This window comes from Ranitomeya variabilis, chromosome 3 (genome assembly GCF_051348905.1).
Source record: "Ranitomeya variabilis isolate aRanVar5 chromosome 3, aRanVar5.hap1, whole genome shotgun sequence".
In the NCBI taxonomy this organism is placed as follows: domain Eukaryota; kingdom Metazoa; phylum Chordata; class Amphibia; order Anura; family Dendrobatidae; genus Ranitomeya; species Ranitomeya variabilis.
The window spans coordinates 398,460,898-398,488,287 of NC_135234.1; the positions used below are offsets into that span (position 1 = coordinate 398,460,898).

Here is a 27,390-nt window from a genome sequence, read left to right on the forward strand (position 1 = left end):
GGTTTCCACGCATAGTGGACACGGGATTTCAAAAAATCCCCTCCACTATGCTGGAACATCTGGACGCTGCGTGTTTGACGCTGCAGCGTCAAACACGCAGCGTCTACTGACCGTGGACACATACCCTAACAGTAGGACAGATCTAACTTTGACACATATGTTGGATCACGTGAAGCAGTCTGGCATGATTTTTCCCCCCTAATTATGGCTGGCAATGGTCACTCATCACTAGCCACATTGGCTATTGTGGTTAGATTTTGTATACCCTGCATTCAGGATGTAGATAGGACGCCGCGGGGGACCATGTCATTACTGGTGCTGGTTCTATTTGTATTTCTTTACCTGTTTAGAAACCTGCGGAGGTTTATTTTATTTTATTTCTTTGGGAGGGGGGGCATGAGTTTCTTTTTAAAATGAGGAATATCAAGATATTTCAGTTTTGACCAATGTTATTTGTAATAATGATGAATATGTCTGTTTACCATATAGCATTCATATATTCATATATCAAGACCTGTGCATCCTATCGGGCTGTTCACATGATTGTCGATATAACGTGGCCATTTAAAATTGCTTAATGCAACTAAGGCTACTTTCACACTAGCGTCGGTACGGGGCCGTCACGCTGCGTCGGCCCGACGTACCGACGCATACTGTGAAGAAAATGCCCGACGTTGGCAGCGGAAGCAGTCTTAAGACACTTCCGCTGCTCCATTGTAAGGTACGGGGAGGAGGGGGCGGAGTTTCGGCTGCGCACGCGCGGTCGAAAGTGGCGGTCCCGACGCACAAAAAAACGTTACATGTAACGTTTTTTTGTGGCGGCGGTGCGCCAGAACACGGCGCAACCGTCGCACGACAGTTGCGACGTGTGGCACTGCGTCGCAAATAAAAGTCTATGGAGAAAAAATGCATCCTGCAGACAACTTTGCAGGATGCGTTTTTTATCCACAACGACGCATTGCGAAGTGCAGTGCACGACGCCAGTGTGAAAGAGGCCTAACAAAACAGCTGCAAATATTCAGAGGCAGGAGTCTCTGATCTACATGTATATTTAAGACAAATTTAACATCATGCTTATGTTTGTAAAAGTTCCAGGACGTATGCGTTAAATGAATACTCCTAACAAGATGCCTTTTCTATTTCTTAAATTTTTGACCTATGGTTTCTAGTCAACATTCTGGGGAAAAAAATATGCAGAATAGTCCATAACATTCTTAGAAAGATTGTCAGTTCTTCGGTCAGTGTCACTGAACATGTATGGCCCTTTGGAATGACTGAAGCGGCCGATGTGGACTAGAAAGCGTGGCTATGCCAGCATAAAGATAGATGATAGATAACCAGGCGATTGCTCATTCAACCACCGTCCTACTTCTGTCTGATGTGTATTGCTGCCTTTACAGACTGACTTCTCTAAGCTTCAAAGCCTGATGGTCAGTGGAAGTATACCGCAGGCACAAGTACATACAGCACAGTTCATTTGGGTAACTCATGTTCTGAATCAAAAGGGACAACAAATAATAACCTAAAACTCTAACAAACGAATGGCTACAATTGTACATGCAAAGTAAAGAGATGGTTGGCGTAAGTGGTATCGATAACAGATACGCCTTTGTACGGAAGACCAGCCACGAGCAGATTTTATACATAGAGGGGAAACAAGTCTCTGCCCACCCTATTGACACACGTACACCACTCTGCTTGACACCACACAGACTGAATGGCATTGAATGCTCTGTACAGTAGTACCATTACTTACTTTTCATTTGTGGTTTACGTGGATCATGTCCGGACTGGACAACACTGCTTGGTGTGGACACTGTACTGCTAGTACTTGGTCTGTCAAATGAGTGGGGTTCCTCAGATGGCACACTGCTGTAACTGCTAGTGACTGGCAAGAAGGGTTTAATCCTGCCATAAGAGAGACATGTCAGTGTCTGCAATTCCACTGCAAACAGTTAAAGCACAAATTACATTAAACATGTCCAACTGCCCTTTGTTTTTTACCTTGCTTTTTCACTGACAACTGCTGCTCCTGTTCCAAACTTTTCTTGTCTTCTACGTACATCACGTGGGGGTTTAACTTCTGTATTCACAAACGCCATCTTGGCTTGTCGAACTGTCCAGAAATAATAAAATGTAAAAATGTAAAGAATAAACAGGAGAAGATACTAATTATACTGCAATAAATGCCATAAAATTGATTGAAATACGAGGGGTAATAGATAAAAGTACTTGCAGACTGGATGACTGACCTGGACTCCATAAAGTCCTCATTACTAGTGATGAGCGAGTATACTCGTTGCTCGGGTTTTCCCGAGCATGCTCGGGTGGTCTCCGAGTATTTATGACTGCTCGGAGATTTAGTTTTCCTTGCCGCAGCTGGATGATTTGCGGCTACTAGACAGCTTGATTACATGTGGGGACTCCCTAGCAACCAGGCAACCCCCACATGTACTTATGCTGGCTAATAGCTGTAAATCATTCAGCTGCCGGGATGAAAACTAAATCTCCGAACACTAACAAATGCTCGGAGACCACCCGAGCAATGAGTACACTCGCTCATCACTACTCATTACCAATATTGTCCCGAGCTATGCAAACAAGACTGTATTAACAAAGATTTGTAGATTAGTCATATATCTCACACCAATCCTTACAAGTAAATATTGTACCATTTACTAAGAATATGCTGCAGTCTTTACAGCTACGTTAAAGGTTTTTTTTAAAGGGTTGATTGTACTTGTCTATGTATGCCCCTTTTTTCACATGTAAAGCGCCATGGAATAAATGGCGCTAAAAAAATTAATAATAATAATAATAATAATAATAATAATCCCTTTAAGATGAGAGCTGTACAGATGATTTTGCTGAGGGATGTCACAATCTTCTCATTTTCCTGCAAGCGGTTACTCTGGGGCATATTTATAGATGTGTCCACCCTCACCTTTCCACAAATTTAGCTTAAAGGGTTATTTTCAAGTTGTCCATGAAACTGTAGGAATGCTGGGACCCGACACCCATAGGCTGCTTTCACACTAGCGTCGGTACGGGGCCGTCGCGCTGCGTCGGCCCGACATACCGACGCATACTGTGAAAAAAATGCCCGACGTGGGCAGCGAAAGCAGTCTTACGACGCTTCCGCTGCCCCATTGCAAGGTCCGGGGAGGAGGGGGCGGAATTTCGGCCGCGCATGCGCGGTCAAAAATGGCGGTCTTGACGCACAAAAAAGTTACATGTAACTTTTTTTGTGGTGGCGGTCCGCCAAAACACGACGCAACCGTCGCACGACGGTTGCGACGTGTGGCACTGCATCGCAATGCGTCGCTAATAAAAGTCTATGGGGAAAAAACGCATCCTGGGGGCAACTTTGCAGGATGCGTTTTTTTCTCCACAACGACGCATTGCGACGTGCAGTGCACGATGCTAGTGTGAAAGTAGCCATACTGTGGTGGTGCACCATCTTGCTAGAAAAACTCAGAGAACGTGCCATCTTCAGTGCATAACTGAACAGTTTCCTGGAAAGTGGAAGCCTGTGCTAGCATTTCTTCTGCGGTGTTGCAGAATCATACCTAGAGTAAACTGTGTTTAAAAAATAAAGAACGTAGCAATCCAAAAAACACTATTGTCTATTTTATTTTTCAATACAGATATCACATCCCAGTGAAGACACAGCTATTGGGGTATGTGCAGACGATTAGTAATCACTGCGGGTTGGACGCTGTGTACTTATGCAGCATCGAACCCGCAACGGCCAGCTGTTACAGCATAGTGGATGGGATTTCAAAAAATCCCATGCCCACTATGCGTCCACAGACACCCGTGGCTCATCCGCGGAGACTGACATGCAGCGCGTCTCTCCAGACCGCAGCATGTTAATTTTTTCTTGCGGAGACGCAAGTCTCCACAAGAGAAATTTCACCAATAGAATGTATTGAACGCTGTGAATCCGCACGGCTCAGTGAACACATGCGGATTCACCTGATTTCAATAGAAGTCAGCTGCTAGTTCTGGATCGTGTGCACCCAGCCTTATTTATTTTTTTCTCCTCACATTCCAAGAGAGATAACTTTTTTATTTTTTTCTGTTGACGTAGCTGTTTTAGGGATTTTGTTACGGAGTGAGTTGAAGTTTTGAACGATATGATTCATTTTACCATATATAATGAGAAATGGGAAAAGGCTCTAAGGCCGGGATCACACATGCGAGAAATACGGCGGAGTCTCGCATGGTAATACCCGGCATTGCCGCCGTCACTCAGGAGCGGAGAGTGCGGCCGCATAGCAATACATGGAGCCGCACGCTCCGCTCCAGAGAGAAGGCGGCAATGCCGGGTATTACCATGCGAGACTCCGCCGTATTTCTCGCATGTGTGATCCCGGCCTAAGAGAGGTAGAAGTAAAACACAAAACCAACCCCCGCAAAAAAAAACAAACAGCACTTTGCGGTAAAACTACATGTTACCTTTGTTCTTCAGGTCAGTATGGTTAAGGAGATTAAAAGAAGCACAGTGCTTTAGTTTTTTTGTCTTTTTTTCAAACAATAGGGTTATATGGTGTTTTTTTTTATTTCATTTTTTTGGGAGCGGGTGAAATGACAAAAGAGAGCATTTTTGCCTTTTTGATTGGTTTCCATGAATCACCTTATGGTATAAATTATTTTAACATTTCTACAGAAGCGGAAGTGAAATGTAAATGGAGTCATTACAGCAGCCAATGACCCTGGATATTTGCTGCCGATTACGTGTATAAACAGAAGGGTGCATGAACCGTTGCTTGGTCCAGGATTACCTGATTTCCTGTGACAGACCTGATTCCTGCCTTTTGCACAAGGGCATACAGTTTTCACAGGGTATATATGGCCACATGAAGAAAAAATGGAGAAATCCGGCTCCAGGATATAAAATAGCAAAAATTCTTTATTTGAACATTTTAAAAATTGAACATGTGCTTACAGATGACCGGCAAAACATTAAGGAACAGCCATAAACCACTGAACGCGTTTCGAACAACCTCTGTGTTCTTAGTCCTCAGTGTCTTCAAGTCTTCAGCGTCCTGGCAGTGTCGCTATCTCCGAGCTCGGATTCAGAGATTTGATTTCCAGTGGGTGAGCTGAAATATTTTCTTCTATACATATATGGCCACATAAATAAGTAACAAAGTCCCAAATGTATTCAATACCTTAAACAAATATTTATACAACAAAATTCCCTCTAGTAGCGGGGAAAATAAAGGCATAGACAAGAAATAAAATAGAGATACTTTATTAATTATTGTACAATAAAAACCATGAAAACAAACAAGGAAAATCTCAATAAAAACAAACAGACACAAGGCAAAAACCAATATGTAATTTAACCATTTGTGAATGTAAATGGTATGTGTTGTAGATACTACGGAATGTACATCAGCAGATATATAGTATAGACTAATGAACTAAATAATGAGTATTCAACATCACCCCAGGGGCATGCCTGAAAGAGTGTGTATGCTGCAATGATGAGAACGTGCTTAAAGCAAGCAATACTACGTGGGCAGTTATAATGAAAATTGCTAAATATATAAATATGTATACAAGGTAAGTAACCAAATGCAAAAGTGCTAATAGCCCATAGCTGAATTACAAACTAATAGGCAAAAAGGTACTCTACCTATAAGTATCTATAAGCATTCAATATATAGCAGCTACCATCATGTATCCATGAATACCCAAACACTGAAACAACACCTATCCCAAAAGGTTAATGCACAAATGGACTAAATGAACTTACATGAGAGTTGTGAGGAATGTGGTATGCCTGTGCTGTAACCCCGACAGCACTGTTTCGCCAATCAGGCTTCTTCCATAAGGGGGCAAGTGTGCTATGTGTGCGGAGGTGCTCATTATAAATGGCAAAAAATTAGCCTCAAGGTTGTAAACAGCTGATGTTGTGTAGCTGCGTGCCGGATGTTATACGGCGCATGCGCCGGCTTTTGGACGCTCGTGCGAAAACAGTGGCTTACAGACCTCCGCTGCCTGGCCCGCAAGCGTGGAACGCTCGCGTCACCTAATGGGCGGGGCTGTAAGTCACCGAGCGGCCAAATCCAGGGCATGCGCACTAATCCTCGCCCGCAGTTTGTAAGAGCAAATATCGCTGATGGAGTGGAACGCAGCCAATGGGGGGCGTGGTAAAACCTAACAACATCCGGTAGCTTAAAACCCTACCTAAACATTTTAGGCTGTATCATAATTCTAACCCTATTGGCCTGAAGATACAAGCCATTGATCAGGTCATCCTTAATGACAGAGGGGGTAACTTGGGTAGGGTGTTGGCACGTAAAGAGAGCAGGTGGATATACCAGTTGGGTACACTTGCTCCACAAGGGCTAAATGAGACAATAGGCTTTAGTTCATTTTTATGATACCTAATTATATATTTATAGCCGCTTTTCTAATTTCCAATTTTATTGTTACGCATAACCTCGGCTTTTTGTGCAATAATCCTGTGTAGCCTTTTTTTAAAATGTGTGTTTTTTAGTGTGTTTTTAGATTTCTAATTATTGTTTTGTTCATATTGGTTCTAGGATTGTGTACTATAATTGGATCCTATTTCATCCTAAGGTTGAGTTTGGATAGCATTTAACGGAAATGAACTTTACAGTTATGCTGAGCATCTCCAATCAAAACTCACCTTGCCATTTATATTGCATATTTTAGGTGTTTAATATAAGTACATATTATGTAATATAGAGTTTAGTATAAATTATTTACTGTCCATTTTGATAAATATTACAAGATTGTTGCTCATTTGTTTGGCATTAATATTATTATAGAGTTTAGATATATTAGTTAGAACATATTGTTATTTAGGGTTTATGCAAATTTTGCATGTTAGGGTTACAATATGGTATAGCCTAATTATCGATATCGCGTATTGCTATTGGGCATGATCTAATGTAACCTTGTTTATTGTGACATCATTTTGTAACCTATGCATATTTCTTTTGTGCTATTTTTATAATCGGCTCTAATTATGCCTCCCATTAGTTATGTTTCATTCGTTCTGATTAGTTATTTGTCTGTAGTGGCATGCAGGCTAAGTAATCGGCTGCTTAGTGCCTTTCTTGTCCCGCCCATTGGGTGTTGTTAGTCTTCACCACGCCCCTCACTAGCTGCGTTCCACTCTATCAGCGATATTTTTTCTTATAAACAGTGGACGTGGATTATTGCATATGCCCTTGATTTGTCTCGCCCATTGGGTGTTGTTAGCTTTCATCACGCCCCCTATTAGCTGTGTTCCATTCTATCAGCGTTATTTTCTCTTACAAATAGCGGGCGTGGATTAGTCCATATGCCCTTGATTTGTCCCGTCTACCGGATGTTGTTAGGTTTTACCACGCCCCCCATTAGCTGCGTTCCACTCCATCAGCGATATTTGCTCTTACAAACTGCGGGCGAGGATTAGTGCGCATGCCCTGGATTTGGCCGCTCGGTGACTTACAGCCCCGCCCATTAGGTGACGCGAGCGTTCCACGCTTGCGGGCCAGGCAGCGGAGGTCTGTAAGCCACTGTTTTCGCACGAGCGTCCAAAAGCCGGCGCATGCGCCGTATAACATCCGGCACGCAGCTACACAACATCAGCTGTTTACATCCTTGAGGCTAATTTTTTGCCATTTATAATGAGCACCTCCTCACACATAGCACACTTGCCCCCTTATGGAAGAAGCCTGATTGGCGAAACAGTGCTGTCGGGGTTACAGCACAGGCATACCACATTCCTCACAACTCTCATGTAAGTTCATTTAGTCCATTTGTGCATTAACCTTTTGGGATAGGTGTTGTTTCAGTGTTTGGGTATTCATGGATACATGATGGTAGCTGCTATATATTGAATGCTTATAGATACTTATAGGTAGAGTACCTTTTTGCCTATTAGTTTGTAATTCAGCTATGGGCTATTAGCACTTTTGCATTTGGTTACTTACCTTGTATACATATTTATATATTTAGCAATTTTCATTATAACTGCCCACGTAGTATTGCTTGCTTTAAGCACGTTCTCATCATTGCAGCATACACACTCTTTCAGGCATGCCCCTGGGGTGATGTTGAATACTCATTATTTAGTTCATTAGTCTATACTATATATCTGCTGATGTACATTCCGTAGTATCTACAACACATACCATTTACATTCACAAATGGTTAAATTACATATTGGTTTTTGCCTTGTGTCTGTTTGTTTTTATTGAGATTTTCCTTGTTTGTTTTCATGGTTTTTATTGTACAATAATTAATAAAGTATCTCTATTTTATTTCTTGTCTATGCCTTTATTTTCCCCGCTACTAGAGGGAATTTTGTTGTATAAATATATGGCCACATGACTGAAGCCGTTGTGGTAGATCAGTTCACTCCACTGCTCAAACAGGTAGGCACACGAACAATTTCCGTTTAAGATTTCAACTGGTTGATTAACATGAACTGCTTAAACCAGTGCAAAATCAGGTAAACAAACCCTTCTGGTAAACAGTCCTTCTGGTATAATGGGAAAAACAAAATGGCATACCGTACACTCTGTGTGGCTGCAGGAATCCGCCAGCTCAGGGAACAAAAACAAGGTTCCGTTTTCTTTAACACGGGCACAGGACTGGAGATCTCACCGGACACTGAATGAGTCCAAAGGCTCCACATTTACCTTCTGGATCACACACTAGGGTGGAGATATGGTGATCAACATCCCACCCACTCTTCAGCTGTCCACAAAAACCCAGCCATTAATATGGCTGATTAACCCCTCTTACCACGTAGTGACACATATCTCCCCTTCAGTATTTTACCTGTGACCTTTTCACATATTCCCCCTACCCCGCCTCTGCCAAAAGTTGGGGTTTTGGCACCTCCAGTAAATAAACATGGAAGTCTTGACAGTTTCCTGGGCCTGTGCTCCACATGAAGGCTGAATTCCTGGAGCGCTATAAACCACCTAGTCACCCGGAATTCTTTCCTTTCCCTCATCCATCTCGGTGGTGCATTGTCTGATACTAGCCTAAACTTTCGGCCTAGCAGGTAGTACCTCAGAGTGTCAATTGCCCATTTGAAGGCCAAGCTTTCTTTTTCCATGATAGAATAGTTATTTTCACAGATGTAGGATTGGATGTTCCTCACCATTTATTTCCTGGGACAACATGGCTCCCAACCCGACCTCGGAAGCGTCTGTCTGGACCACGAATTCCTTATTGAAGTCAGGTGTGACCAAGACCGGCGGTTTACACACAGCAAGCTTCAACTCTTGGAAAACAGTCTCCACTTCAGAAGACCACTTGGCCATCGCCGTCTTTATGCCCTTAAGAAGTTCAGTCAGGGGTGCAGCTATCATGGCGAAATTCGGAATAAACCGACTATAGTATCTCACAATTCCCAGAAACACCATAACCTGTTTCTTGGGGACTGGTTACGGCAATTTTGAATTACCTCTATTTTGTTCACTTGCGGCTTTATTTTACCCCTCCTGATGATATAGCCTAAGTATTTTGCCTCGTCCTTCCCCATGGTGCATTTATTTGAGTTTACGGTAAACTTCACCTTCCTCAGCGCATCCAGTACCATCTGGATCTTCTAAAGATGATTTCCCCAATCTGGGCTGAAAATCACAATATAGTCCAGGTAATCTGCAGTATATTTCTTATGAGGGGCTAGGATCCAGTCCATGGCCCTCTGAAAGGTGGCTGGTGCTCCCTGCAGTCAAAGAGGCATTCTGATGAGTTGGAAGCAAACGTCAGGTGTAGAGAAGGCTGTCCTCCCCTTGGCACTTTGGGATATGGGAATTAGTATGAGGTCCCCAGGGGTATACTTTTCACAGAGGAGTTTCTCAGGGTACCGCGTCGCATAGTCTAGGATGACCAATATATATTAATGCCCAAAGGAGATTTAACTACAGGACCGACCAAGTCCAGGGCAATTTGTTCAAACAGCACTTCTATGATGGATAATGGCACGGGGGACTACGAAAGTGAGAGGTGGGGCGGTTATCTTGCACGTGGGACAAGACCTGCAATACTTTAAGATTTCCTGTTTACATTTGGGCCAATAGAACCTCTGCATGACCCATTCTTGAGTTTTGTCCACCCCCAGAAGGCCACCCAAGACATGTGAATGGGTCAGGTCCCTCAGCTATAGGGTTCCGGTATCAACAATTGTTCCACTGTCTCCTCCCTCACCTTAGCAACCTGGTATAATAATATCTACTCAACATAAAATAGGGAAACCTGGTGTCAGCTCCCAGCTTCTACGCTATGCCGTTTTTAATTATGACATTATTGAACGCCTCCTTTAGCGTTAAGTCTCTAAAATTGTTGCTTGTCAACACTAACTCTGGAATGTCGGCTTCAGGGGACACATCCTCCTTATCCCTCACAGGGACACAGAAAAGAAACCCGTGAGGGTGTGGTGATATTTCTTTACGGGCGACACATTTCTTATCCAAGCAACCAAGCCCTTTCCCCCTCAAGTCCCAAAACAAATAAAAGTCCCGGCTTATGATAATCGGGTTAAAAAAGTTTTGGACCATGCTGACCACATGGGACTCTGAACCTTGGGCTGTTTCAATGTCCACTCTGGCCACTGGATAGTTTTTAGCAAGTGAATTCAGCGGACGCAAACCTTTTTCCCAGGGATCAGCTGGAGAGGAAGTGTGACCCTCAAGAGGGTGACCAAACTACCTGAGCCTAGCAGTCCAATCATTTGCCAACCATTCACCTTTATGGGAAAAAGCATGTGGCCTCTCACTGGGGGACAGTTGACACTGCAGGCTGGATACGCATAGTATGAACAGCGGTGTCCCAGGCTATAGTCCATTCGCTTAGAGGTCAGGGGGCACCAGATGACTATATGGCCTGGACTGTGACATTTTCAGCATTTAATATCGCCAGCTGGGACCTTCGACATTACTTCCCACGCCCCTTTGGACCTTGGATTCCCTACTCCCTTTTGGGCCTCCACTCCCTGTTGGGACCCCCAGTATGGAGTGGGTTGTCTCCCCAAGGAACCCTTGACCCACTGATACCTTTCAACAAGTCCAAATGGGTCACCAGTGTTTTGGGGATTACCCTGGGCAACCCAAGTCCACATTGGCCTCGGAAGGGAGTGTACAAACCGGTCCATCACCGCTGGCTCTACCATATGCACAGGGGTAGAGGACTCTGAATGCAACAATTTTAGGATGAGGTGCAGCAGATCAAACATTTGGGAGTGAGGGGGGTTGTCACACTGATACGTCCAGTGGTGGAGCCATTGTGCTCTGACAATCATTTTCATCCCCAAGCTCGCCAAAATTTCACTTTTCAGTTTAACATATTCTTTAGCATCTTGTAAGGCTAAGTCATAGTAGGCTTTCTGGGGCTCCTCCGTTAAGTATGGCACCAGCACTTCCTGTCATTGCTCTAGCGTGAGTTTCTCCCTCTCTGCGACCCTTTCAAAACCGGTCAAAAAAGCCTCTACTTCTTCACCAGGGGGCATTTCCTCTAGGGTTCGCCTTACCGCCTTTCAGATGGAAAACTGATTAGCTGACCTTGGAGTCGGAGCTGCCGCCGTGCCACAAGCCGCCTCTGTGAGCAATTAAATCTGCTGTTGTTGGTACTGGACTTGTTGCTGCTGTTGCTGGATCTGTTGCATAAGCAGCTTACTTGTTTCCTGTTGTGCCAACTGTTGCCGGGCTTGCATCACGTGTTTAATCAGGTCCTCCATGCTGTCTGACACTGCTTGCTGGCTTATGGATGCCTTCACCCAACAAAATAGCATACAGTACAGTCTGTGTGGCAGTGGGGTTTTCCCGCTCAGGAAAAAAAAAAGGTTTAGTTCTCTTTAACATGAGCACAGCTCTGGAGATCCCATCTCCAGACACAAACACTGAATGAGTCCAAAGGCTCCACATTTACTTTCTGGACCAGACCCTGGGATGGAGATATGGTGCATAGTCTCCTACCCACTCTTCAGCTGTACTCAAAAACCGAACCCTTAACATGGCCGATTAACCGCTCTCAGCACATAGTGTGCTGGAGCATTTTTCCAGGTTCATATCACTAAGGCCAACATCCTCAGTAACACGTATCTCCCCTCCAGTAGTTTTACCGTGACCTTCTCTCACTGTATATACCCTAGCTGTATATTGATTCTTTATAAATCTTACCTTTAGGCTTGTTTGCATGTGAAGAGCGGATATTCTGAGTTAGCATGACCAGCCTGTGCTCTCGAGCTTCGTGGAGACGGAGATATAATTCTCTCCAGCTCTCATACTCATCTGGAACCTCTTTTTTGAAATCTCTTTGACAGTGATTTCTCCAGAGTTGATCTGTGTCCTCAATCAGTACCTGAATTAATAATGAAATTGTGCTTACTGAAATGTTGAGATCGGTAAAACAACAGGAGCCTTCTACCCATTATTTTTCTTATTCTCCCAAAAGGTACCACAGATGTATGTACAGTTAGGTCCATATATATTTGGACAGAGACAACATTTTTCTAATTTTGGTTATAGACATTACCACAATGAATTTGAAACAAAACAATTCAGATGCAGTTGAAGTGCAGACTTTCAGCTTTCATTTGAGGGTATCCACATTAAAATTGGATGAAGGGTTTAGGAGCTTCCGCTCCTTAACATGTGCCACTCTGTTTTTAAAGGGACCAAAAGTAATTGGACAATTGACTCCAAGGCTATTTCATGGACAGGTGTGGGCAATCCCTTCATTATGTCATTCTGAATTAAGCAGATAAAAGGCCTGGAGTTGATTTGAGGTGTGGTGCTTGCATTTGGAAGGTTTTGCTGTGAAGTAAACATGCGGTCAAAGGAGCTCTCCATGCAGGTGAAACAAGCCATCCTTAAGCTGCGAAAACAGAAAAAAACCCATCTGAAAAATTGCTACAATATTAGGAGTGGCAAAATCTACAGTTTGGTACATCCTGAGAAAGAAAGAAAGCACTGGTGAACTCATCAATGCAAAAAGACCTGGGTGCCCACGGAAGACAACAGCGGTGGATGATCGCAGAATAATCTCCATGGTGAAGAGAAACCCCTTCACAACAGCCAACCAAGTGAACAGCACTCTCCAGGAGGTCGGCGTATCAATATCCAAATCTACCATAAAGAGAAGACTGCATGAAAGTAAATACAGAGGGTTCACTGCACGGTGCAAGCCACTCATGAGCATCAAGAATAAAAAGGCTATACTGGACTTTGCTAAAAAACATCTAAAAAAGCCAGCACAGTTCTGGAAGAACATTCTTTGGACAGATGAAACCAAGATCAACCTCTACCAGAATGATGGAAAGAGAAAAGTATGGCGAAGGCATGGTACAGCTCATGATCCAAAGCATACCACATCATCTGTAAAACACTGCAGAGGCAATGTGATGGCTTGGGCATGCATGGCTGCCAGTGGCACTGGGTCACTAGTGTTTATTGATGATGTGACACAGGACAGAAGCAGCCGAATGAATTCTGAGGTATTCAGAGCCATACTGTGTGCTCAGATCCAGCCAAATGCAGCCAAACTGGTTGGTCGTCGTTTCATCCTACAGATAATGACCCAAAACATGAAGCCAAAGCAACCCAGGAGTTTATTAAAGCAAAGAAGTGGAATATTCTTGAATGGCCAAGTCAGTCACCTGATCTCAACCCAATTGAGCATGCATTTCACTTGTTAAAGACTAAACTTCAGACAGAAAGGCCCATAAACAAACAGCAACTGAAAACCACTGCAGTGAAGGCCTGGCAGAGCATCAAAAAGGAGGAAACACAGCGTCTGGTGATGTCCATGAGTTCAAGACTTCAGGCAGTCATTGCCAACAAAGGATTTTCAACCAAGTACTAGAAATGAACATTTTATTTACAATTATTTAATCTGTCCAATTACTTTTGGTCCCTTTAAAAACAGGGTGGCACATATTAAGGAGCTGAAACTCCTAAACCCTTCATCCAATTTTAATGTGGATACCCTCAAATGAAAGCTGAAAGTCTGAACTTCAACTGCATCTGAATCGTTTTGTTTAAAATGTATTGTGGTAATGTCTATAACCAAAATTAGAATAATGTTGTCTCTGTCCAAATATATATGGACCTAACTGTATGTTGATTTGACTATTCTAAATCAATGTGTATACACTGTCCCACTTGACTTTTGGTCTTGTACATGTTGCAAAACTGGCAAATGGATACTATAATTGTCCAGTATTTTCCATCACAGCACCAGTTTAGCTATATTCTCATAAGAATTAGCAGCAGATTTTTTGGTATGGGTTCTATATTAAAAATGTGCAAGTTCGATATAACGTACGTGAATGGGTTTACCAAACAAAGCCCACATGTGTTGGGAAAGAAAAATCAAAGCAGAAGGACATGCATCGCTTTTTAGAATGCCAAGCAAAACCTATCTGTCACGGATTTTTTTTTCTCAGATGTATTTTATTGGAACCATAGCCTTCACTCCACAATAAAGCTCAAGGGTATGTTCACACTGAGTCTTTTTTCTGCCATTTTTTTTAAAGGAAAACAGCAAAAATTCTAAAGAATCACACAAAAACATTAATTTCTATGTAACAATGATTTGCTATTCATATGTTCAGCCTGAGCTTCATTAGAACAGGACCTTTCACCAGTTTGAGCATGTTAAACTGGCCACATCATTTAATAGTGGTTGCACAGCACAGTAAAATATAGCTTTTATTTTTTAATTTATTTTCTCCGTTGTGGAGATATTGTCACTGGGATACCGCGACAGAGTGGTTTCCTCTATTTCATGGGTCAGAAGATCGCAGCGATTGGCTACACACATGCCTGCACTGGTTGGATCTGCTTTGCTTTACAGTTAGCTATGCAGATTTCTCTTGTTCGTTGTTGCAAGGGTTAAACACTCCTCCTTCTTGTCTCCTAAAGATTTATGTCCTGAGTTATCTCAGCTGTTCTGATTTCTTCATTCACCTCTGGTATAAGTACTCACCTCTTAGCTTGGGTAATTGCCAGTGATAGCTTGCTATATCTTGGAAATGGTTTGGAGCTGTGAGCCGTGGAAAGAGAAGTCGTTTAGGAGATGTCTCCGGAGTTTGCTATTTGGAAGTTTGTCTGGTGTCTTCCTTTTCCTTATCTCCCTTTTGGTTTGCCTCTCCCTTCCTTTCCCTTTATATACAAATCCATAGTTTGGTTGTGCTTAGAGTGATTGCCATTTTCTTTTACCCTTGTCTGTTTCCCTTTGTATCTAAAGAGCAGGACTGGCGTACCTGCTGCCCCATGCACTAGTCAGGGCCGTGCTTAGGGCAAGACAGGGATAGGACAAAAACTGCTGCACGGGGAAAGAATCCGTCTAGGGAAGTCAGGAAGCTCAGGGATGGCAAGGCAAGTTTCAGGGGTTGTCCCTCTAATTTTTCCCTAGAGGCAGTGCTCCCCTTTCCATCCATCTCACCATGCGCTGTCTGGCTCCCTGGTGGAGCGTGACAGATAGTCACTTCTTCCTCTTTATGAGGTCTACCAATCATAAGCAGGCATCAACATATAGGGGAGAAAAGAACACGCCCCCTAAAATAGATTAAGACAGGTTACTCATTGTGAGACATGTAATTACAGTTCACAAAATACAATAGCAACAGCCGACAGCACTTCAGATATCAGGATGCACGTTCAAAATCCATGGGACCCAATAGGAAAAATGTATACCAGAAAATCAAGAAGAACAGCATCCAATCCGGGTGAAAAAACAAAAATACCTCTTTATTTTACCATAATACGATGTTTCTACCAATTGTAGGTCTTTTTTGAAAAAGAACTACAATTGGTAGAAACGTTGCATTATGGCAAAATAAAGAAGTATTTTTGTGACCTACAATTGGTCGAAACGTCGCATTATGGCAAAATAAAGAGGTATTTTTGTGACCTACAATTGGTCGAAATGTCGCATTATGGCAAAATAAAGAGGTATTTTTGTTTTTTCACCTGGATTGGACGCTGTTCTTCTTGATTTTCATGTAATGACAGTCTGCTCTCACTGCAAAGTGATTACAAAGTTCTGGGAATACAGAAGACATGAGCGTGATTACACCTTCAGCTTTCCTCTCACAGCAATCAATGTGGGGGAGGATGATACAGGACTGTGAGAGAAGAGCTGCAGAAGTGTTTGCCATGAGACAAAGCTCAGCTAGGTTGTAATGCTCCTCCCACCACATGGACTGCTGTGAGATAAAAGCTGAAGGTAATCACACTCAGCTTTGCTGAGTCCACCTTCCCCCACACTGGCTGCTCTGAGCTGAAAACTAAATTTAATCACACACAGCTCTGCACTGAGATCAGCGAGGAGAGCAGACTGTCATTACATGTCTCACACTGAGAAGCTTCTCTAAGCTATTATAGGTGTGTGATCTTTGTTTCAATGTCTGTTTTTGTGTGCTTATGATTGGTCAACCTCATACATTGGAAGTAGCACACACTCCCAGTGAAAAATCTGTAATTATGCCCTTATGGAATTATCGCAAACTATAATCTAAATTTAACAAGCTAATATCTCCGCAACTGAGAAGAGAAATCAAAAATGAAAAAGAGGGATTTTTGGTACTTACCGTAAAATCTCTTTCTTGGAGCCTTCATTGGGGGACACAGGACAACCATGGGTGTATGCTGCTGCTGCTAGGAGGCTGACACTATGCAAAAAAGGAAAAAGGCGTAGCTCCTCCCCGGCAGTATACACCCACCGACAGGCACCAAGCACCTCAGTTAGTGCAAAAAGCAGTAAGAGAAGCGACAGAACTCATAACAGTAAAAGTACCAACTCAACTAGGGTCTCCAGGCCCCAAACACGGTACCAGAACAAACCAGTAGGGAGGGTGCTGTGTCCCCCAATGAAGGCTCCAAGAAAGAGATTTTACGGTAAGTACCAAAAATCCCTCTTTCTTTATCGCTTCATTGGGGGACACAGGACAACCATGGGACGTCCAAAAGCAGTCCCGGAAAAGGGTGGGTAGAAAGGAAATGAGAAAAGGTCTCAGGTCGGCCGGTGTGCGACCGCCGCCTGCAGTACCTTCCTACCAAGACCTGCATCGGACGAGGCTTGGGTATGAACCCGATAGAACCTCGTAAACGTGTGCAAAGACGACCAGGTTGCGGCCTTGCAAACTTGTAAGGCGGAGGCCTGGTGGCGAACAGCCCAAGAAGCTCCGACAGCTCTGGTGGAGTAAGCTCGCACCCCTGGAGGAGGACGTGCCTCATGAACACGGTACGATTCTGAAATTGCCGAGCGAATCCAGCGCAAAATGGTGGATTTAGACGCTTGAAAGCCCTTCCGACGACCCTCAGAAACAACAAGGAGAGAATCGGATTGACGGAAAGGAGCGGTTCTAGAAAGATAGACCCGAATGGCCCTGACCATGTCAAGCTTGTGAAGGGACTTCTCCAAAGGATGAGCCGGAGAAGGGCAAAATGATGGAAGGACAATGTCTTCATTGATGTGGAAAGCCGAGACCACCTTGGGAAGGAATTCGGGAACCGGTCGAAGAACGACCTTATCCTGATGAAGAATCAGGAAAGGGGAACGACATGACAGGGCTGCCAACTCGGAGACCCTCCTGATGGATGTAATGGCAATGAGGAAGGCGACCTTCCAAGAGAGAAGGGAAAAGGGCACGTCATGAAGAGGCTCAAAGGGAGCAGCCTGAAGAGCGCCAAGGACCAGGTTAAGGTCCCAAGGTTCCAAGGGAGGACGGAAAGGAGGGGCGATATGCGCAACTCCCTGTAGAAAAGTCCGAACCTGGTGAATGGAGGAAAGGTCACTCTGGAAGAGAATCGACAGAGCGGACACTTGTCCCTTGAGTGTGCTGAGGGATAAGCCCGAATCGAGACCAGACTGGAGGAAACCGAGAAGATCCGGAAGAGAAAAGGACATTGGAAAAACTTCATTGGTTTCGCACCAGCGAAAGAACGCTTTCCAGTACCTATGGTAGATACGGCAAGAAGCCGGTTTTCTGGCTCTGATCATGGTCTGTATGACCTGGGAGGAGAGACCAGAGTTTTTCAAGACTGCGGCCTCAACGGCCATGCCATTAAACTCAGCGACTGAGAACTCTGGTGGTAGAGAGGTCCCTGCGAGAGATCTGGCCGATCCGGGAGTCTCCAAGGAGTGTCCGCGAGCATGTTTACGAGCTCGGCGTACCACGGCCGCCTTGGCCAGTCCGGCGCTATCAGTATGACTGGAATCCCTTCCAACTTGATCTTCTTTACCACCATTGGAATCAAGGGGAGGGGTGGGAACAGGTAGGGAAACTGAAACTGGGACCAAGGAATTACCAGGGCGTCGTGGCCGACGGCAAGAGGATCCCGGGACCTGGCGACAAACTGAGGGACCTTGTGGTTCATCCGGGACGCCATAAGATCGCCGTCTGGCATACCCCAGCGGAGGCAAATTTGATTGAAGACTGCGGGGTGGAGAGACCACTCGCCCGCTGCTAGGCCCTGGCGACTGAGAAAGTCGGCTGCCCAGTTTTCGACCCCGGGGATATGAACGGCTGATATGGCCGGAACGTGGCGTTCCGCCCACCGAAGAATCTTTGCCACTTCTGCCATTACTTGGCCGTTGCGAGTCCCGCCCTGGTGGTTTAAGTACGCCACGGCCGTGGCGTTGTCCGAGTGGATGCGGACGGGAAGATTCGACAGAAGAGACTGCCAGCGGATTAACGCAAGGAAGATTGCCCTGATCTCCAGAAGGTTGATGGGAAGGAGAGCTTCCTGGGTGGTCCAACGGCCCTGAGCCGTGTGTTTTCGGAAGACTGCTCCCCACCCGAGAAGGCTGGCATCGGTGGTGATGACCTGCCACTGAAGGGGAAGAAATGATCTTCCTCTCAGGAGAGAGGAGGACAACATCCACCAGGTTAGGGACTGACGGACCTGGAGAGGAAGGTGGACGGGACGGTCCAGGGAGTCCAAGGACCTGTTCCAGGTGGATAGGAGGAATAGTTGGAGGGGGCAGGTGTGGAACTGGGCGAAAGAAACAGCCTCCATGGAGGCCACCATCTTTCCCAGGACTCCAATGCAGAAACGAAGTGACTGAGGGGCTGGGCGTTTGAGAAGGCGGACCGCCTTGAGGAGTACTGAGAACTTGTCCTCTGGGAAGAAGACCCGAGCTAAGTTCGTGTCGAACACCATGCCCAGGAAGGACAGTCGTTGGGATGGAATCAGAGAGGACTTGGTCCAGTTGATAATCCAGCCAAGACGGGTCAGGGTGTCCAGGGAGACCTGGAGACTGTGGGCACAGTCTAGACGAGAGGACCCCTTGATCAACAGATCGTCCAGGTAGGGGATAACGAGGATCCCCCTGGAACGAAGGAGGGCCATGACCGCCGCCATGATTTTGGTGAAGACCCTGGGGGCAGACGCTAAACCGAAGGGGAGAGCCGTGAACTGGTAGTGATTGTCTCCGACAGCAAACCGAAGGAATCTCTGATGCCGTACGCAGATGGGGACATGAAGGTACGCATCTTGGATGTCGACCGAGCAGAGGAACTCCCCGTGTTCCATGGCGGGGATCACTCACCGCAGGGATTCCATTCTGAAGTGGCGAGGTCGGATGTGGCGGTTCAAAAGCTTCAAATCCAGGATAGGGCGAAGAGACCCGTCCTTCTTTGGAACTACAAAAAGGTTCGAGTAGAACCCGCAAAAATGGTCTTCGGAAGGAACGGGAATTACGACTCCGGCGGCGACCAGAGACGTTACGGCTTGAAGCAAGTCGGGTAAATGGGACGGTTGCTTTGGGGGGGGCGAGAGAGAAAGAAGCGATTTTCTGGGAGGGTAGAAAATTCGATCTTGTACCCGGAGGTGATAATCTCTCTGACCCAGGCGTCGCTGATCACTGACAGCCAGGTGTCTTTGAAGAGAAGAAGCCTGCCTCCCACCCTGGAAAGACTCCCAGGTGGGGGCGACCCGTCACTTGGAACGGTATCTGTTGGAACGAGGTCCGGAAGACCTGGGAGGTGGAGCCCTGGATCTCCACATGGGAGCTGGCTTGTAAGAGGGTTTTCTACGTTCACCCGTGGTAGCGGGTCGCTCTTGTTGCGAAGAGGAATCTGAGGCTGCAAACGGACGAAAGGGGCGAAATGTTCGAGGAGCCTTTGGGTTAAAGAAGCGTTTTGGCTTGGACTGGGGGAGAGAGGTACTCTTGCCCCCAGTCGCGTCTGAGATAATTTGATCCAGACGAGCGCCAAAAAGCCTGGAACCTTGAAACGCCAAGTTGGTGAGAGTTTTTTTGCAAGTAGCATCTGCATTCCATGCTTTGAGCCAAATAATGCGGCGCATAGCGACAATGTTGCTGCTTGCCCTGGCTGAACAGGCTGCTGCATCTAAGGAGGCAGTGAGAAGGTATTTCCCTGCATCGTTAATGTGGTCGGCGAGGTCAGCCAGCTCGGTAGGGGAGGCCGAAGCCAAAATGCCTCGGCGGAGAATCTTGGCCCAGGCAGATATGGCCTTAGCCACCCATGTGGAAGCAAAGCTGGGGCAGAGAGAAGCACCTGTTGCCTCAAAAGCTGATTTGGCCAGCGCCTCAATTTGTCTGTCCGATGCGTCCTTAAGCGACGCGCCGTCCGGTAAGGAGAGAACAGTCTTGGAGGAAAGACGGGAGATCGGTGGATCGACCTTGGGAGATTCAGCCCACTTGGAGAGAAGATCGGCGCTAAAGGGATAGAGCACATCCAGATGTTTTCTACCCGAAAAACGTTTTTCAGGATGTTCCCAGTGTTTAGACAGGGTAGACTCAAACTCCTCATGGGTAGGAAAGGAGCGAGAGGGACGCTTCACCTGCTTAAAGGAGACAGAGGAATCCTGGGGAGAAGCCTCGTCTTGTTTTAGTTTGAGGGTTTGCGAGATTGCCGAAATAAGACTATCTACGACAGCCTGCATGCTAGAAGCCTGGTCTGAATCGGAGTCAGAACCGGACTGGGAATCCACATCAGACCCAATGTCCTCCTCCGAAGAGGGGAATTGGGAGGAGGAGAGCAGCTTGAGCGCTGCGGAGGGACCTGGAGAACCAGACGAAGAGCCAGACAGAGTCCTCTTTCTAGAGCGGCTGGCTGATTTGTCTCCCTGTGGTTCAGGGTCAGGTGCGGCCGACTCGCCATGGAAGACGGTCGGAGAGCTGGTGGCTGAAGGCTATGGAAGACGTTCAAGCGCCTGGACCAGGGACTGAGATACCTTAGTCAAATCAGAGACCGACTGCGAGATAGCAACAGCCCACTCAGGGGGAGGGGGAGCGCCCCCATCCCGAGAGTCAGAAGCTTCCTGCGGGGCACAAATGGCAGGAGGACTGCAGGACTGGCAGAGAGGCGACGATTGGCCTACTGACCACTTTATCTTACAACGAGCACAGGCGTAGTAAGTTATGGTAGGTTTGGCAAGGGAGGCTACAGAAGAGTTGGACATAAGGATATTCTGCAGCACTATACTACAGAAAAGGCTAAAGGGCCTACAGTGGTATGGATAATACCAGGGAGGGGCCAATATAGCGTCGCAATCCTACCGCACCGCAGAGCAGAGTTGTCTGTGTCCCCCAACACACGATGTCTCCTGTGCACGGAGCTGCTGAAGCAAGAAGTGCCAGCAGAGAAGAAGGGGCGGTGCTGTACTGAGAGGAATAAGCCAAGGCTCCTGATACGGCCGCACCGAAAGGGAAGGGTGTGCCCGGGATGTAAAAACCCCTCTAAGTGGAGGAGGAAAAGAGCGCCGAAAAAGGAGGGGGCGTGGCCTGCCGCAGTGGTGAAAATGAAAGTGAAAGTAAAAAACGGCAGTGACTCTGTGTGAAAGTACTGTACATTTAGACAGGGAAATACTGCTGCGGGGGAGTGGCTGCTGAAGCGCTGGTACCTGCATGTTCCGGTTCCACAGGTAGAGGGAGAGAGGATCGACCAGGGGCCCGAGGAGAGAGGGGTCGCTGGAACAGAATCCTTCGTCCAGAAGACGGCCTCAACCCCAAAACAAGGGGGAGGGTCACCGCTGGTGACCACCATCTTCCTCTCAGCCCACTCCGAGGAGAGGGGTGAGGGGGACTGTTTGGCAAGGACCGCCACCATAAAGACCCTGGAGCACCTGGGAGGGTGACAGGGGATAATGTCCTGCCGGCGGTCTGAGAGCTGCGATGCGGACGACACCACACTGCTCGCTCAGCCGCCCTCCTGGGGAGGCAGGGTGGGAGATTGCACCCTGAATCCCTGAATGCTGTATCTGAAAAAGAAAAGCCAAAATGTTAATAAAAACAACAAAACCTGTAAAGGAATCAAGATTAGCAGCGGATCTGAAGATCCAGGTCCGCCTCCTACAGACACTAAGCACAAACTGAGGTATTTGGTGCCTGTCGGTGGGTGTATACTGCCGGGGAGGAGCTACGCCTTTTTCCTTTTTTGCATAGTGTCAGCCTCCTAGCAGCAGCAGCATACACCCATGGTTGTCCTGTGTCCCCCAATGAAGCGATAAAAGAAACTACATTTTATTCAGCTTTTCCACCACTATTCCATGAAGTGGTCAGTTTAACATGCTCCACTGGTGAAAGATCCTCTTTAAACACTTTAGGCTTTCAAAAAATGGCAAGCGTTTAACAGAAGTGACCCTGTAGTACTTTAGTCATTTTTTATGTGTTGTTAGCAGTCCTGCCACAGAAAAATACTAGCGTTTTCTTCATTGCGTAATCCCCACAATCCAGATGTCCAGATTGCAGGTGATTTCATTCAATTGGGTGTACAGTTACACTTAAGAATGACACGGGCAAAGGAGTTGTGCCCATGCCATCCGTAGCAGGAGCCAGCCGTTAAACGCAGCCAGGTTCTTGCTTTAAGTGCCGAGACCAGATATAGTGCTGATCTCTATGAAACGGGCAGCTGATGGTTGCTATGGCAACAGGAAGGCCTCATAAAATCTTCCCTGTCTGTCATATTCCTCAATCATATCACGTCCAGGGCTGGAAATGATTGGCTAACTGTCAGTCAAAGAGTGACAGTGAAGATAATGCACTCTAGTACAAGTACTAGAGTGTATTATCAATGTGATCAAAGCAGCACAGGTCCCCTTATGGGACTAGTAGGTATTGTAAAAAGAGAAAAAAATGTTTTAAGTGCTCTAAAAAATCTGAAATGATTGCTTGAATAATAAAAAAAACAGATTACCTGAACAAAACCCATCCCTTGTAAAAACATAAATTCGGTATTGCCGCATTCGTAACAACCCAAACTATAAAAATGTATCAAACTTCATCCAATACAGTGAATGCTGAAAAAAATATTAGAGATTTACAGTGTGACAACTAAAACTAGTTACTTTTCTTGTGAAAAAGTATTAAAACATAAAAAGTTATAAATTGTGTATCAGTGTAAATGTATTGACCCGCAGTATTGCTGTATATCAGGGGTTTCAAAGTAATTTTCACCGAGGGCCACATCAGCATTATGGTTGCGTTCAAAGGGCCAATTGACATTGTAAGGGCTCATGCAGACATCCGTGCAACACGGTACAAGCATAGACTGCAATGTATACAATGGCCACGGGCTATAAAAGGGCTGTCCCTAGACAGTAGGGCTAAGAGAAATGTCTCTGGGTAGTAGAGTTAAGACAGCTGTTCCTGGGTATTAGGGCTAAGAGAGCTGTCCCTAGATAGTAGGGCTAAGAGAGCTGTCCCTGGGTAGTATGGCTAGGAGAGATATCCCTGTGTAGTAGGGGCAAAGAGAGCTCTGTCTAGGCAGCAGGGTTAAGACAGCTGTTCCTGGGTAGTAGAGCTAAAATACTGTTCCTGAATAGTAGTTCTAAAAGACCTGTTCCTGGGTAGTATGGCAAGGAGTGCTATTCCTGGATAATAGAGCAAAGAGAGCTGTGCAAGACCTCAGAGTCAAAGATGGATAACTCCCTATGCCAAGTACAGACTGCATCTGCTCTGATTCAAAGATGGAACCACAAAAAAGAGCTAGCTGACTGCGTTCACCGCTTGGGCTGGCTGATTGTGCTCACCCTTTGGGCTGGCTGACTGCGTTCACCGCTTGGGCTGGCTGACTGCGCTCACCGTTTGGGCTGGCTGACTGCGCTCACCGTTTGAGCTGGCTGACAGCGCTCACCGTTTGGGCTGGCTGACAGCGCTCACCGATTGGGCTGGCTGACTGCGCTCACCGTTTGGGCTGGCTGACTGCGCTCACCGTTTGGGCTGGCTGACTGCGCTCACTGTTTGGGCTGGCTGACTGCGATCACTGCCTTTACTGTTTGGGCTGGCTGACTGTGATCACTGCCTTCACCGTTTGGGCTGGCTGACTGCGTTCACCGTTTGGGCTGGCTGACTGCGTTCAACGTTTGGGCTGGCTGACTGCGTTCACTGTGTGGGCTGACTGCGATCACTGCCTTCACCGTTTGTGCTGGCTGACTGCGATCACTGTTTGTGCATGCTGACAGAGATTACTGCCTTCATTGTTTGTGCTGGCTGACTGTGATCACGGTGTTCACCACTTGTGCTGGCTGACTGCATTCACTGCACTGTTCACTCTCGACAAAGAACGCAGCCAGTACTTAGTAGAGGGGGTGGCGCCAAAACAGGCACAGCTGCCATCTTAGATTTTGAGCTCCCGCACACACTTCAACACTGTTTCACCCTATTCACAAATGTCCTGTTGTAATATCTCTTAAATGTTGTACTCTTGTAACAGTAATTCATTTGTAACCCTGCTTAAAGAAAGAGCCTCTGTGCTCTGAAAGCTTGTAAATATATTTTTTCTAGTTAGCCAATAAAGGTATCAATCCTAGAATACTTTAGTCATTTTTGGGCATAAAAGTATTTAAGGTACATAAATTTTTCTGGCTAACATGGTACCACAATATAATTTACAGTACATCAACATGTATTAAGAAAATAGCACATGTCATTCTTGGCATATTAGCAAGAATGATAAACTTACATTATTACAATCTTCTATCCGGTACAACTGCTCTGGTGTGCACTTCTCCAAAACTGGCTCAAGCATTGAATAAGGTACACCGCCTACCTCATAGATCGCTAAAAAAAAAGAACATATGTCAAAATATACACTCTGAAGATATAGTCCAAGTGACAGTCTGCACACTATATCAGACTCCCCTTGCTTAATTCTCAGAGACCCTGATTCCAGCGATGTATCACTTAGTTTACTAGGTGCAGCACTTATGATAGAATCAGTTTTGTCTGCTGCAGATCTAGCAAAGCTCAATTGTTGAGCTGTACAAACTACAGCTTATGTGTACAATATATAGTGGCAGAGAGCTGCTAACCACTGCTGGGGGCGAGGTTGGACCACGAGACACCAATTGTCCTGAAGTGACAATTGCTGCTGATAAAACAGCAAAATATGGCCTAGTAAGTGACACATTACTGGACTCAGGCTTTCTTCCACTACACCATGATGAATACATAGTTACATAGGTTGAAAAAACCTAGGTCCATCAAGTTCAACCTTTCTCCATTAATTTAACTATAACCCACAATGTTAAGTGTACTGAGGAAATCATCCATCCTTTTTTTAAAAGCTGTTATATGGTGTTTGCCATTACTAGCTCTTGTGGTAGGGCATGGTGCATTATATAGCAAAAATCTGGTGACAGATTCCCTTTAAGAAACTGACAGGATTCATGGATGGAAGGCTTATGTCTGTTATTGAAAAGAGGTTTGATGTATCGGTCATTGATATTTTTTTTTTTAAATGTCAGAAATGTATTTTGTACATTTTGAGCCTGTAGTGAAATATGTATATGTATGGATGTATGACCATCAGTAAATGAACATCTGTCCTGAGACTGCAGCTCTCACAAAGGTCATGACCTATGTTATCCTGAGAAGGCAGTCTCCTGGTCTCCAGTCACCCCAGGGGTATGGTCTGAACACACACAAGTGGAAATATTTCACACCTTCTGACTCTTTTGAACAGACATGCCAATTGCAGCATGACACTATTTACTATGAGAAAGGTCACACAAATAGTGTTCAAAGAAAAATATTGTATTCATTGGTAAAATAGCCAGGATCCAGTCACAAACCAAAACCAAGGATTAGAATATTAACCCCTTTCTGACCTCGGGCGGGATATGACCTCGGGCGGGATATGACCTCGGGCGGGATAGTACGTCCGAGGTCAGATACCCCGCTTTGATGCATGGCTCCGGCGGTGAGCCCGCATCAAAGCTGGGACATGTCAGCTGTTTTGAACAGCTGACATGTGCCCGCAATAGCGGCGGGTGAAATCGCGATTCACCCGCTGCTATTAACTAGTTAAATGCCGCTGTCAAACGCAGACAGCAGCATTTAACCGGCGCTTCCGGCCGGGCGGCCGGAAATGAGCGCATCGCCGACCCCCGTCACATGATCGGGGGTCAGCGATGCTTCTGAATAGTAACCATAGAGGTCCTTGAGATCTGTATGGTTACTGATCGCCGGTAGCTGTGAGCGCCACCCTGTGGTCGGCGCTCATAGCACACCTGCATTTCTGCTGGATAGCAGCGATCTGATGATCGCTGCTATGTAGCAGAGCCGATCGCGTTGTGCCAGCTTCTAGCCTCCTATGGAGGCTATTGAAGCATGGCAAAAGTAAAAAAAAAAAAAGTAAAAAAAAATGTGAAAAAAATAAATAAAAATATAAAAGTTTAAATCACCCCCCTTTCGCCCCATTCAAAATAAATCAATAACAAAAAATCAAACCTACACATATTTGGTATCGCCGCGTTCACAATCGCCCGATCTATCAATAAAAAAAATGCATTAACCTGATCGCTAAACAGCGTTTAGAATTACGTTTTTTTGGTCACCGCGACATTGCATTAAAATGCAATAACGGGCGATCAAAAGAACATATCTGCACCGAAATGGTATCATTAAAAACGCCAGCTCGGCTCGCAAAAAATAAGCCCTCAACCGACCCCAGATCATGAAAAATGGAGACGCTACAGGTATCGTAAAATTGCGCAATTTTTTTTAATTTTTTTTTAGCAAAGTTTGGATTTTTTTTTCACCGCTTAGATAAAAAAGAACCTAGTCATGTTAGGTGTCTATGAACTCGTAATGACCTGGAGAATCATAATGGCAGGTCAGTTTTAGCACTTAGTGAACCTAGCAAAAAAGCCAAACAAAAAACAAGTGTGGGACTGCACTTTTTTTGCAATTTCACCGCACTTGGAATTTTTTTCTCGGTTTCTAGTACACGACATGCTAAAACCAGTGATGTCGTTCAAAAGTACAACTCGTTCCGCAAAATATAAGCCCTCACATGGCCATATTGACGGAAAAATAAAAAAGTTATGGCTCTGGGAAGGAGGGGAGCGAAAAACGAACACGGAAAAATGGAAAATCCCAAGGTCATAAAGGGGTTAACCTGAGAGGCTGGTCTAGAAATTTGACCTCTAGGTT

The 27,390-nt window shown here is 45.5% G+C and overlaps 1 protein-coding gene across 1 annotated transcript in view; it reads right to left on the minus strand.

The window, feature by feature from the left end:
* ELOA (elongin A) overlaps positions 1 to 27,390 on the minus strand; it is a 71,135-nt gene that overhangs the window by 7,755 nt on the left and 35,990 nt on the right. Inside the window, exons 7-10 of the mRNA XM_077296150.1 lie at positions 24,917 to 25,014; positions 12,162 to 12,342; positions 2,005 to 2,116; positions 1,757 to 1,908 (exon numbers count right to left, since the gene is read on the minus strand). Coding sequence (XP_077152265.1) covers positions 1,757 to 1,908; positions 2,005 to 2,116; positions 12,162 to 12,342; positions 24,917 to 25,014 — 543 coding nt within the window. The remainder of the gene's footprint in view (positions 1 to 1,756; positions 1,909 to 2,004; positions 2,117 to 12,161; positions 12,343 to 24,916; positions 25,015 to 27,390) is intronic.